The following is a 13,715-nucleotide window of genomic DNA, read 5'->3' on the forward strand; positions in this document are numbered from 1 at the left end:
TGTGCTTTCAAATATGAAATAGGCTTGGAACGTTGATTAGGTGCACTTCTGCCTCCTTAATTTAAAGGGCACATCTGCTGACTCAGTAGACCTTTACCCTGTGTTTATTGTTCAAGTAAGCAAATATAACTGAATAAAGTATGCTTGCATTAACTGGGGGTTTACAAAGTAATAAATCAGACCTGATATAAGAATGGGAGTGAGACCTGGATTATAATGTATTCTGGCATCCACATTAACAATTGTTAAATATCAGTTACAAAATCTTTATTATTCTGGCTCTCTCAGTGAGCTATGTTGGCCCTTCAGATTCCAGTGTTGGTAGGTAGAAAAAACATCTTTAGACTGGTAAACCGAGCGGATTTGATGTGGGGAAGTAACTGAAACAAATAAGATTTGTTTTTGAAATCTGTACTTTCTGGGAATTTAATCTTGTGTCTATTACATAATCAGTCTTAAAATGCACTCCCATCTCAAGAATTGAAAAATTGAAGGAAAATTGCATGTGGAGGTTGCATGTAACCGGTGTGAAAAGAACTGTTTGTCATCTAAGTCTGTAAATGTTCTGGCAGCCAGTTTCATCTCTCCGAAACAGCAAGAGATCTTTTGGTTGTGGGGGAAGAGAGGAGAAAGGAGGCAGACTTCCTCTCCCCTCCTCCCGAGCGCCCCCCCCCCCCCCCCCCCGCCTCTTTCTCCAAGCAGCAGGATCTTTAGATATTGTCATTGAATGATACTCATCCTCCAGAACAGGATCTCTGCTTCTGGTAGTAGGCTGGAATCATGTGCAGTGTAGATGGCATTTATATATAAACTGAAAACATCTGGCACACTTTACAAAATGGTGTTACCCATAAATGAAATATTATTTAAAAGTTAAGTAGTCCACTAAAACTATGTAGTACTGTTGGTTTTGTCAATTTCTGTGGGTAAAATATTCTTGTAGCTATGTAATGGCTAAAACTGAAAGTCACTGAGACTGCTGTTTGGGTGGTACAATTTCTTCTGATGGGTATATGATGTTTAACTTAAGTTTCAACAATGGCATGTAAAATTAGAATTTCTTTTAAAACATTCCTCTAACAAATACAAAACATCATCAATTTACCACAGATAAGGTCTAAATTTCAAATAGTTACTTATTAGAATAACTTTGTAGCAAAGATCACAGATCGCCCAAAGGAAACAGATATAGTAAGATTTTTATAAAGAATCTGATTATTTTTTACATGAAAATATAATTCTGAAAATTATATTCAGGCACTAGAGCTACCTAAAATATCATCCTTTTATGTGACTTTTTAAATCTTGAATGGTAAATATGCAGATTAAAAGCTGACTTTACCATTAAAAGGTCGTTTAATCTATTTTGCCTGAAATAGAACTGACACATAACTGAATGATTGAAACTCTGCCTGATGAACTAAAAAACTTTCTCTATACATCAGTGACTTTTTCTGGAAAATGTTGACCTCTTTTATATTTGCCATTTAATTTTATATGCACTATGATTTGCTCATGTTTCTGTGTTGGGCCCAGAGTTGCAACTAATTTAGTAGAGAAGACTGGAATAATTTGACAACTTAATTGAGATACAAAAGATTTCTAGATTAGGATCTGGAAAGCAGGGTTCAGAAGTACTTTAAAAAAAAAAAAAAAAAATCTAGTAATTTTTTTCCTAAAAGCCTATTCATGTTAGAAGTTTAGAACTCTCTTACTACAGGACTTCACAATTTTTTTTTTTCACAAAATCAAGACCAGTGTACTAAAATATTTTTTTATTTAATCAAAACTCTAGTTAAAAATTTTAGTCTTCATTTTCTCTTATAAATTGATAACCTTGTCAGAATCTGACTGTTTTCAGCAGATTTTGTTCATTGCTCATAATTCTTTGTTTTTAAAAGAAGTCAACTCTGGTTTTGATATGAATGTATCAAACAGGCAGACTGTGTCCCACATGGAACCCTTATATGGATTGATTGGTGCACGCTATTGCCTGGAGACTTAGGTTGCGCCTATTGTTCTGAACCATCAGGTCTGTGCAGGAATGCCCATATATGGGTTCCACGTGAGACACAGTGTCAGCCTGTATAAAATTGCAGGATCAGGCCTGTTTACACAAATTTAAGAACGTAATTCTTTTCTATAACAATTTTTCCCTTGAAGTTACAGCTAGGTAGCCTAGAGTTCGCACTGCGTCAGCTGGGCAGAGTTAAACACATGAGTGCCAAGTTGTCTAATATAATTTTAGTTACCAAGATTCCTCGGGGTAAGGGTCTAACATAGTGTAATTTTCCAGTGTTGACAATGCAAGAGAAGCCTCCTTGCATTTTCGATTTTCTTGGCCATCTCTGAAGATTTGATCGGTACAGAGCAACTCCTTGTATTCTTTTGTTTCAAGATGAAAATTTCTGAAAAAAGTTTCTGAAACAGTGAAGGAGGTCTCCTTTGGTAATCAGTATTGAGTAAATACCCATAAAATTAGAAAAGCAAAAGTAAGATAGAAAACTGTAACATAAGGTATGCTTCCTGAGTGCCCCAACAGAGAGGGAGAGCAGGGTTTGAGGATCTTACTCTCCCCCTGCTGACATTACCAGCATCTTGTAGTGGGTAGGACCTGGTGGGAAAAGCTGCTGGAATCTAGCACTATGGGAATTCATATATACACCCCCTTCGAAACTGAGTAGCGGTGAGTTTCAGAAAATCCCAGTGCTACTAGTTACATACTAATAAATCAAATCAGGCACCAGTGTAATTATTCTCCTTTGAGTGATTGCACATGTGCATTCCACTATTGGTGTCTGTGCACTCAGTACTCCCCCTGCTACCATGCACCACTGTTTGCGGATATAAATGGTAGAGACGCCCCTACCCCACTCAGTTCCTTCTTACCACCCGTAACGGTTGTTGGGACCCTGTTCGGTACCCGAACAATATTCTCTCTCAGCTTTTGTGTACAATAGTGCACGTAATACTATTTGTTCTAGTTATTAGTATAATTCAGTTGTGTTCCCGGCCAATGGGAGGTGCGGGGGCAGTGCGCAGAAACATGGAAAATGTACAGTTTAAAAAAAAAAAAATTCCAAGTTTCATTTTGCTCCATGTGCATCAAATAGATAACTGTAGGGGAGCTAATACAACTGGAAACAACTTCCAGTATGCCACATATCCCACTTCATATTTGTTATCAAAACATGAAAAGCGGATCACTTTTTTCTGTTAGTTTTCATCTGAATTTCTTATTCTTAATGTTGCTTTACAGTAAGCCTTGTAATCAGTGTACACCGGAGTACAGCAAAGCCCAGAGCGCAGTACCTGTTGCAGGAGTAACTTAATCTTATTGTTTAGTAGATCTTGTCTGGACTGGCTCTTCACAGTCTTAGCCAATTACTTTCTCGGCACCAAAATGGACCTGTTCTTCTTCGAGTGCTTGCTCATATCAATTCCAGTTAGGTGTGTGCGCGCGCTGCATGCACGGAAGTCGGAAAACTTTTCCCTAGCAGCTACCTGTTGGGCTGGCTGTGGAGCCCCTTGGACTGGCGCCGATATGGCGCTCTATATAAGGCCCTGCCGGCCCGACCCCCCCTTCAGTTCCTTCTTACTGCCCATGACCATTGTTGGAACAGTGGTCTCTTGCTAGCGAGTACTCCACTACTCCCTAGCATTCTCTTATCGTTGTAAATAGTTTCCTTTGTTAGTTAATCATTAGTAGTTATCTTAGGTTAAGTGTAGTGTAGTGGTTGGGGGGGTTTTCCCCTTCAACGAGTGCCCTGCGGGGCTCTGGGGCATGCTGTCCCAGGGCTTCAAACCCTGTAGTTCTTGCGGCAAGCCCATGCCTACGGGCGACCCCATGACTCCTGCCTTAGGTGTCTGGGGGAGACTCATCAGGTGGACAGAATCAAAGGAGGCGAAATACATGGACCTCTTCAGTAGTAAAATTTATTCTACGGAGGGCCTCTCAGTTTGAATCGTGAACCAGCTTGTGATTCTCAGCAGATACAGCTATAACTTGTGGTCTGCAATCCTTAAGTTCCAGGAACTCCTCCCATGTGAGTCTTGCACGGAACTGGGGGCCATCGCTAAGGAGGGCAAGCTGGTAGCCTGAACCTCCCTCCAGGGCTCCCTTGATGCCACGAACGCGGCAGCTCACACCTTGGCCTCCAGCATCGCCGTGTGTCGGAATGCATGGTTCCAGTCATCCGGCCTCCCACCTGAAGTGCAACACACCATTTAGGATCTTCCATTTGACAGCCAGGGTCTGTTCACTGAGCAAACTGACTCTTGTCTGCATACCCTGAAAGACACAAGGAACACCATAAAATCCTTGGGCATGCATACCCTGGCCACTCAAAGAAAGCCGTTTAAGCCTCAGCCCCTGCAATAATGCCCCTTCCTGCCTAGACCTAGGCAGGACTTCTCCCGTAGGAGAAGCAGGTACCCACAGTGTAGATCATCACGCCCTCCTTCGGGACAGAGCTGCTGGGTCACATGGCATCTTGCACCTATGTAGTGCAACATGCCAGACTACGTCTCAGACCCCTACTGATGTGGTTGGCGTCTGTATATCGACCGGGCCACAACAACCTACATATGGTGCTTATGGTCCCGAGCCCCACTCTCGACTCCCTGCGCTTGTGGCTGGACCCTCAAACGGTGGGGTCCCGTTTCATCCTCCTCAACCCACCCTGACTCTGGTCACAGATGCATCCGTGCTGGAATGGGGGGCTCACCTCAAAGACCTGACAACGGAGGGTCTGTGGCAGGAAAACGAGCTAACTCCATATCAGTATCAAGGAACTCAGGGTGATCCGCCTTGCATGCCCAAGCGTTCCTTCCCCACCTACGAGACCGTTGCGTAGAAGTTCTGACAGACAACACCACGGCCATTTTTTATCTGAACAAACAAGGCGGAGTCTGGTCATTGCCGCTCTGCCACGAAGCCCTTCTTCTGTGGGAATTCTGATTAGCTGTCAAAGAAAAACACAGTTCTCACTCTTTGGTTAGTTGCAGCAAAATCAGATACTTTATTCTCAAGCAATTGCATAGAGGGAGAGAGTGCACTAGAACATAGGGTCTCCCCCTGGTAGGCAGGTCTCTCTACAGGTAAACAATAACAACAAGCATTTATACCTTTTGTTACAGACAATAATAAGCATCAGCTGCATTTTGTTTATACATAGGTCATCCTGATATCTTATTTTTCTCATTTATACTCTAGTCTACATTCCATATTATCTACACAAGGTCGCAACAACTTCTCACAGTTCTTCCCACTCGCCTCACACAATCCTCGCTTCTACAAATCTCGCGTTATTAGGGTTACAGTTAGCCTGACTCTTGCTAACAAAGACTGTTTACATTTGAAATTCCCTTCCAATCCCTGTCAGGCCTTGCTCTGCTTCCACATAGCCCGCTCCATCACTCTCCAAGCTTCATACCTGCCGGGTTTTCAGAACATGCTGGCAGACAGCTTGAGCAGATGCTTCCTCATGCACGAATGGTCGATTCGCCCGGACATCATCTACTCGATCTTCCGCACCTGGGGGTTTCCCTGAATCGACCTGTTCGTTTCGCGGACCAACAGGAAGTGCCCAACCTTCTGCTCCTTCAGGGGTCACAGTCCGAGCTCGATCGCGGACGCTTTCCTGGTCTTGTGGTCGGGCCAGCTTCTCTACGCCTTTCCGTCATTTCCGCTGATCCACAAAGAACTTCTCAAAGTACTCCTGGAAAGCCGTAAACCCTTTACCAGACTCACTTATGAAGCTAAATGGAAAAAGTTTTCCATCTGGTACACCCAGCGGCAAGTATCCTGCTCCAAGCTCCGATACCCTGCATCCTGGACTACTTGATGCACTTGAAAGACCAACATCTTGTCTTCAATTCCCTTAAGGTTCACCTCACAGCCATTTCAGCATTCCATTCGGGAGCGGCGGGACACTTAGTGTTCGCACACCCAGTCGTGTGGCGCTTCCTGAAAGGTTTGGAAAAGATCCATCCCCCGACGAAACCTCTTATGCTAGCCTGGGACCTGAACTTGGTTCTCTTCTGTCTGATGGGGCCTCCTTTCGAGCCACTGGCTTCCTGTTCACTCCTCTACCTTTCCTGGAAGGTCGCCTTTCTCTAGTGGCCATTTTATCGGCATGCCGTGTTTCTAAACTACGAGATCTCACATGTGAACCACCTTATACCATCTTCCACAAGGATAAAGTTCCGCTAAGGCCTCACCCAGCCTTCCTGCCAAAAGTGGTATCTCGTTTCCATGTAAGCCAGGTCATTTTCCTGCTGGTTTTCTACCCGAAACTGCATGCCGACCTTCGGGAGCAGCGTTTTCATTCACTGGACGTTAGAAGAGCTCTCGCCTTCTATATAGACTGCACAGGTCATTCCGTAAGATGACTCAACTGTTAGTCGCCATCGCGGAATGGAAGAAGGGCACTTCGGTCTCTGCCCAGCGGATATCTTCATGGATTACCGCATGTATCCATACCTGCTACAATCTGGCAAAAGTCCCTCTGCCTGCTGTTACGGCTCACTCTGCAAGGGCTCAGACATCGTCTAAGGCCTTTCTGGCAAATGTGCCCCTTCAGGACATCTGCAGGGCTGCCACATGGGCCTTAGTGCATACCTTCACGTCACACTACGCCATAGTCCAGCAATCCCGCGATGATGCGGCCTTCGGTAGGGCTATTCTTCTGTCGGCACTACCTTGACTCCAACCCCACCTCCAAGGTAAGGCATGGGAGTCACCTAACTGGAATTGATCTGAGCAAGCACTCGAAGAAAAACGGTTACTCCCCTCTTTGTAACTTGTTATTCGAGATGTGTTGCTCTTATCTATTCCATTCCCCCCCCCCTCCACCTTCCGCTCTGTTGGAATAGCCGGCAAGAAGGAACTGAAGAGGGGTCGGGCCGGCAGGGCCTTATATAGAGCGCCATATCGGCACCACTCCAGGGGGCTCCACAGCCAGCGCAACGGGTAGCTGCTAGGGAAAAGTTTTCCGACTTCCGTGCATGGGGTGTGCGCACACACCTAATAAATAGATATGAGCAACACATCTCTAAGAACAAGTTACAAAGAGGTGAGTAACCGCTTTATCAGTGTGGTTGACTATCTGTGATGGACAGCACTGTCCTGGCTGAATGACACTGTTGTGCAAGTAATAATGAGTCTGCTTTTTCAGATGCGTATGGGTGAGTCTGCTGTAGACTTGCTGTGCTTATCCTTGGTTGGAGGGTACAGAAAGTAATCTTGTACTCTTGTTCATCTTCACCTAGGGGTGGGGAAGGCATACAGAAGAATGGATTGCAGTATCAGTACGCTGATGTTACATAACTATCCCATTTTATTAACTCATTCTTGACTGTCATCCAGTGAGCAGACTTTCTAGGTAACTCTTATTATGATGAGAAAACTGGTTAAAACTCTATCCAAAGGAAGACTGAGGGTAGTGATTATGGTTTTAATCAGTTTGACAGATGTGCCTGTCTTTTCTGGAGACTACGGAGGGTGTTGATAAAATAAGTCAGAGAATAGACAACCCTCCTGCTTTCTGAGCCTGGACATACTGTTGTGGTTATTACCATCTGACAAGTCCCTGTCTGCCAGGCTGACCTGCCTCCATCATCCATAACTTTGTGAAATCTAGACTAGATTACTAGGTGCTCCATAGTTTGGCTTTCTTTGAAATTGATTTACAACAAGCTGCAAAATGTGGCCTCTTAGGGTACATCTACACAGCAAAAAAGACCTGGGGCAGTGAGGCTGAGTCTGGGTCAACTGACTTGGGCTTTTGCTGCAGGGCTAAAAATAACAGTTTAGACCAGGACTGGTCTCCAAGACTCTCCCCACTCACTGAATTGGCTGCACCCAAAGCGTCTACATTGCTAGTTTTAGCCCTGCAGTACAAGCCCAAGTCTCTGCTGCAGGTGTGTTTTGCTAGGTAGATGTACCCTTACTTGCTACTCACGATAGCAAATGGAATTGTTAGTCTCTAAGGTGCCACAAGTACTCCTGTTCTTTTTGCGGATACAGACTAACACGGCTGCTACTCTGAAAAATGCAATTGAGTCAGTCATGCTCATCCTTTGGGACCTTCTCTAACTCATGGCATTCTACCGGATTCAATTGGATATCCTTGTATATAAAGACTTCCATAACTGAGAAATTATTCTTAGCAATGTGGGTATTTTTTGTAAGAATTTACTATAAGGTTCCCATAAAGTTTTTTTTGATTATAAGGTGCCCAGATCTCATGACTGGGCATGATATAAATCAGTAGATATAAAATCTTGAGTAGGACATAGGGCTTATGATCTTGGTTTATGATCTTGCCTGTCCGTTACAATCCGTTTTTGTCCCTAGACTCAGTCATCATGGGGCTGAAGGCAAACCCTTTCTCGGTAGTCTGACGGTTGCCTTGGTAGCGTCAAGCTAAAGCAGCTTGGACTTATCTGTAACCACTTTTTAGAGAGACCCTACATTGTCTCTTCATCTTACTCATTCTCTCCCCTACTCCTTAGGATTTAAGTCCTTTTTAGTCAAGTGTTTTACCCTGAAAGTTGGAGTTTTTTCTTGTGCCATATTCCTTTTTGTTCTGTCTGGTGTTTAGGGTGGCTACCTTTCTGATTTTTGTGTTTTGGCTTGTATTTTATTGTGCTTGAATCCAGATAAGTGCCATACAAACAGGTTACATAAAACGGTTTTACTTAAAATACAAGTGCTGCCTGCAATATTTGAACATGTGTATCTCCAAAACAGCATGCAGTAATTATATTTGCTTCTTTGAAATACTATAATGTAGCTAATGGGATAACGCTATAAAGTATCTTTCCATTAGGCCGTTATACAGTGGTCACCATTAAAATCTTACAAATTTTGCAAGTATGTAATGTTATTGTAGTACTAGTATATGACTGTACAGACATGGTATTGTGAATACTTAAGCAACATTAACTAGACACTTTCTGATTACTGTAGAATGTGTGATCTTATGAACCTTGTAGTAATTGGAGTTATGCGTAGTCCTGCTTAAATGATCGATTGCATTACTATGAAATAAAAAGTGTGTAATATTTCACAGTGCACTATGCAGCTGTAATAAATACATTCCTGTAAACGAGATCAAATTCTTTCTATCCTTTGGGTTATTTTTCCTTTCTCCTCACCCCAGTCTCTTTGACTAGAGGAATGAAATGGCCTAGTATCCCCTTAAACATTTATTCAAACTAATTCATTTTTTTCACTAGAGGGCAGCCATGATCTTATGACTCTGTTGGTAAAATTTGACAAGACATTAATCATAGTTTAGATTTGTTTTCAGTATTATCCTTTCAGAAGACCTGTAAGTATTCAACCAGAAATGCCAGTGCTTAAACAATGCTTAATGTTATATAATCTATACTTTACCAAATTAATCCAAAAAATGTTTGTTTCAAAATAGCCTGAGGAGACTCCTCCACTTGCTGTTTCTACTGAGCCATCTGTAATTGTAACAGAGAGTGATTCTGACAAGATCTCTTCCCAAGTGCCACAGATGCTACAAGAGACAGATGTTTCCAGTCCCAATATTAAGCAAAATAGTGTGCCTCCTCCACAAAGTAAGTAACACTCAGTATGAAGATCAAATCATGCTGACTTTTTTTTCTGTTAAATTTACATGCTTAATAACTGGAGTATTATTTAACCATCTGCTGGGTGCAGGGAGGAGAGAGAAGGAAGACCTGTATTTGGCAAATGCACTAGCTTTTTGCTGTATGGAAACCTGGATTCAAATCTTTTTTGTATCACAAATGAAACTGGTGCCTAGCATTTTCGAGTCCCTACTGGACGCTTGTATCGAGCTGTTGGAATATGAACAATTCAGCATACTTGGTAAATTTTGCTTACTAAAGTGAGAACTGGAGATTCGTGTTATGACTAAGATCTTTGGCAGACTTGTATGAAAAGCTTGTACAACACCGACCTGTCTTGTTACTAACTGTAAGAAGTGCTATTAGTCTTGATTATCATTTCTATTTTGGAATTTGTAAGGGGCCAATCTCTATAGTGTTTAAGGACCAGCCTTGTTGAAAAACATTAACAGTTGAATATTTTTTTTTCCCCTTTGGGATTGAGCAAATTTGAGTATTAATGCATCAGTGATAGATTGTAGTTCAGAATGTTTCAGTGAATTGTAGTAGTCATGAAAGAGCAAGTGATAACATGGGAGTAGCTGGGTAGTGGGCAGGTGGATGTGGCATATGGCTTTCTGCCATATGCACCTCAGCCTAAACTATTGGTGGTGGTATGGTTTTTGTTTGCATTGTGCTAATTATTACCTAGTGGCCTCAAACCAGGGATCAGGAACCTGTTCTACTAGGTATTGTACTCATATGTATCAAAAAGGTGGTGCCTACCTCAAAGAGCTTGCAATGTAAGTATATGAAGGGAGCCAACAGATGGATACAACAGATGTGGAGGGGGAGAGTACAAGGTGACAGTGAGATTGTGATGTGTTTATTTAAAGTGTCTAGAAAACAAGCTAATACACTTGACCACTGTCACTTGAGTACTAAAAATTTAGAGAATCCTAACTTAGCTTTTCAGCCCTTTTGTAGCTTACTGTTGTGTAATAATTTGAAAGATTCCTAAATGTTTTAAAGCACAAAACCAGAGCCCATCAGGTGAGAAGAATTTAAGCAATAGACTATTTTAAATTTAAGTTGTCATCTTTTGCATGGCTGATCAAATTGTACTTGCCCTGTGGGGTGGGGGGGAGGGGAGGAGTAGAATTTTGCAAAAACTGCTTGAACAGTACATGCTATATTTCTGCATAACTTCATCTTATATTAATGTGAAATGTACTGAATTAATATTTTTGAAGCGAATTGTGCATAAATGTCCTGAACCTTTTACATGGGTTTCATTTTATTTTTTGTTACAACTTTTTTAGCCAAGTCTGAAGATAGCTGGGAGTCCCCAAAACAAGTTAAAAAGAAGAAAAAAGCAAGAAGGGAAACGTGAATTTCCTGAGATGGACGTGTGTTGGTGAAACGCTGTCATGAAGATTATGCTGTTTATGCAATAATTTGTGAACATGTACAGAATTTTATATATTTCAACTGATTTTTAAAACAGAACTGCTGTGAACACGACCATCTTTAAAAAGGAATCAAAGGAAATTGTGATAGAGAGCAGCAGAAAGTGCTACAGTGCTGGAAGATGCTTTGAAGAGTCTTTTTTTTTCCCACTGTAAGGGAAAGATCTTTAAAAAAATAAAATAAAATAAAAAAAAAACCTGGTTTTACAACACAGTGCCCTGTTTACAACGGATTATGCCCTATCTCATCTGCAGCTGGGAATAAAGTATTGATTTTTTTTTTTAAGAAAGGGTTGTCTGTAAAAGAGTTGTCTATAAAATAGGTGGTGTTTCTTGCATCTCTTTTGAGTGATGCATAAGAAACTGAGATCTACCATTTGATTTTTGCTTCATGCCTAAATCAAAGTGCTTTGATTAAATACATAATCTGCCATATTTTTACAATATGCTGGTTAGCCAAGCATGCTAACCATTAAAGGAATCACAAGTGCAAATAAAATCATTAAATAAAAATCCATTTGTACAGTTCAACCTTCATGGTTTATTATAAAAAGTTAAAGAAAATAAAAATTGGTGGGCTAAAAGGCTGAGAATGTGATTGCTGAAACTTGAGTATGGTTCATGAAGTTATTTTTGATAGCCTCTATTACATTACTTGAATTGTTCAAAGTAACAGTATATTTTAATTAAGAATGTGGCAATGTGCATAAAATCAGTTCTATTGTTTTCTACTTTATCCTGTATTCCTTTTTTTTTTTTTTTTTGGGTTGGTAGGTTGACTCATTTAAAACTCATCCCTGATCATTTTTAGACTCTTAAAATAAAATTCATATTTTCCTTTCCCCTTATCATTTATTAATTACCTTTCTTTGTTAATTTTTTTTAAAGCAAGATCAGCTGTTTTCATTCACTAACTGTACAGGACTTTAAGGATTTGGTGGAGAATGAAAGAATGGCTTCAGACAGCTTTAATTGACATTGTCAAGACCACCAATTATCAGGAATACATTTTTTTTACTGCCTTAACCTGTAGTCTGTAGAATATGCATCTAGACTTCTTGAAGGGGATTAGTGTTTTTATAAGAAATTCCATGCAAGTGTAGCAGTTGTAAAATAAAGAATATTTCCCACTTGAAACTGTTGATTAAAATGGTGTTGGAGAATTGTCCTTATTTTCAGGCACTGTGTAATTGCATCGTATCAAACTGGCAGGTTTCTTTTTATCTATAAATGTGCATGCTCAGCCATGTACACTGTAAATAGCCTTTCCAAGCTTGTGTTTGATAAGGACCATAATTAACATCACTTATTGAATTCTGGTAAAGAGCCATGATTTATTTCATGTGATTGACTTTGTTGTTTTTTGTGTGGCAAAGAAATGAAGCTGTAACCAATGGTACTGATCAGCCATCCACTATTCTCTTATACAGGACTGCAGTTTGATAGTATTTACGTGCAAGACAAGAATAGTTAAAGAAACAAGCTGATTTTAATTGTACTGAAGACATGCCTTACTAATTGACGCTTTCCTAATAAATGAATACTAACTTATACAGGTATCAATACCTATGTCAAGAACATGGCAAATGTGTTTATATGTTCAAAAGTTTTGTTTAATTCAATGACATTTCTAAGTTGATTTGTTTAAAATAAATTGAGCAAATTGATAATATTGTTTTATTTACTGGAAGGGAGTAACGTTTAAGCCTTGATGCCTATCCAGGATTCCATGTAAACTGAACTGAAATACAGTTTTCCACAGGAATTTTTAAAAAGGGAATGTTAAAAATGAAATCATGTAAAGTGCTATTGCTTGTAGATAACATTTCCATTTTGTTTGCTTTTTTTAGTAAGTGTGACAAATACTTTACTTGTTTTAAATTTAGGTTTATAGTGAATGTCCAAAACTGTTTTGCATGGTTCCCAGTCTCTACACTTGGCTAGAAGTGGCATTCTGAGGAGGGGTTTGAGGACCTTAAGTAATGATGTTTCCCAAAAAGGCTTTAAAAATTGGATGACTTAAGTGTTATATTTTTTCGTCTCTCTTGACAGAGGGAGGTGACTGCTTAGGGTTGCCAAATAAGTCCTTGAATCACTTGACATATTAATAAAACTTGTTGCAAATAAAGCAGACTTGCTGCTAAACAAACTGCTGTTCCTAATTTATGCACATTAATTTTCTTCTGCCCAGTCTTAACTTCAGAATGCTGTCCACTTAGCAGCACTCCCAGTCATTTTTTCACTAGGAAGTATATGGATTGATTGTCTTGGAAAATTGGACACTAATCTTATTTGACAAAAATGGCCCCAAAGGAAGATGAAACTTGTCTGTGAATGGAGGTTTAAAAATATCTACTTATTGCTTTTCTTTTACCCAAGTAATGAATAGTCTTAATGATAAACTGTACACCTGGAGCAGAGAGAGAAAACAATACAGTTTAAAGAAATTAAGATGCTCATTTTGCTGAATGTTGTGGAATGTGTTCATAATTGAATCTAATGTATTGTTCCTTGTAATATTTCCCAAATGGTTTATATACACAACTTTACAGAAATTGTGGTTGTGATGTATAAGTGGATAGTTGTTGCATGGTTTAATTTCTTTTTTTCTTTTAGGGAAAATGTACAGAATTCCTAGTG

General features: G+C 40.4%; 1 protein-coding gene across 1 annotated transcript in view; it reads left to right on the forward strand.

Moving 5' to 3' along the window:
- The window catches only part of MTDH (metadherin), a 55,563-nt gene extending 42,818 nt beyond the window's left edge, over positions 1 to 12,745 (forward strand). The window contains exons 12-13 of the mRNA XM_034763343.1: positions 9,438 to 9,594; positions 10,929 to 12,745. Of these exons, the coding sequence (XP_034619234.1) occupies positions 9,438 to 9,594; positions 10,929 to 10,999 (228 nt within the window). The 3' untranslated portion in view covers positions 11,000 to 12,745. The remainder of the gene's footprint in view (positions 1 to 9,437; positions 9,595 to 10,928) is intronic.
- Positions 12,746 to 13,715: the final 970 nt, after the last annotated feature.

Source organism: Trachemys scripta, chromosome 2, assembly GCF_013100865.1.
Source record: "Trachemys scripta elegans isolate TJP31775 chromosome 2, CAS_Tse_1.0, whole genome shotgun sequence".
Lineage (NCBI taxonomy): Eukaryota > Metazoa > Chordata > Testudines > Emydidae > Trachemys > Trachemys scripta.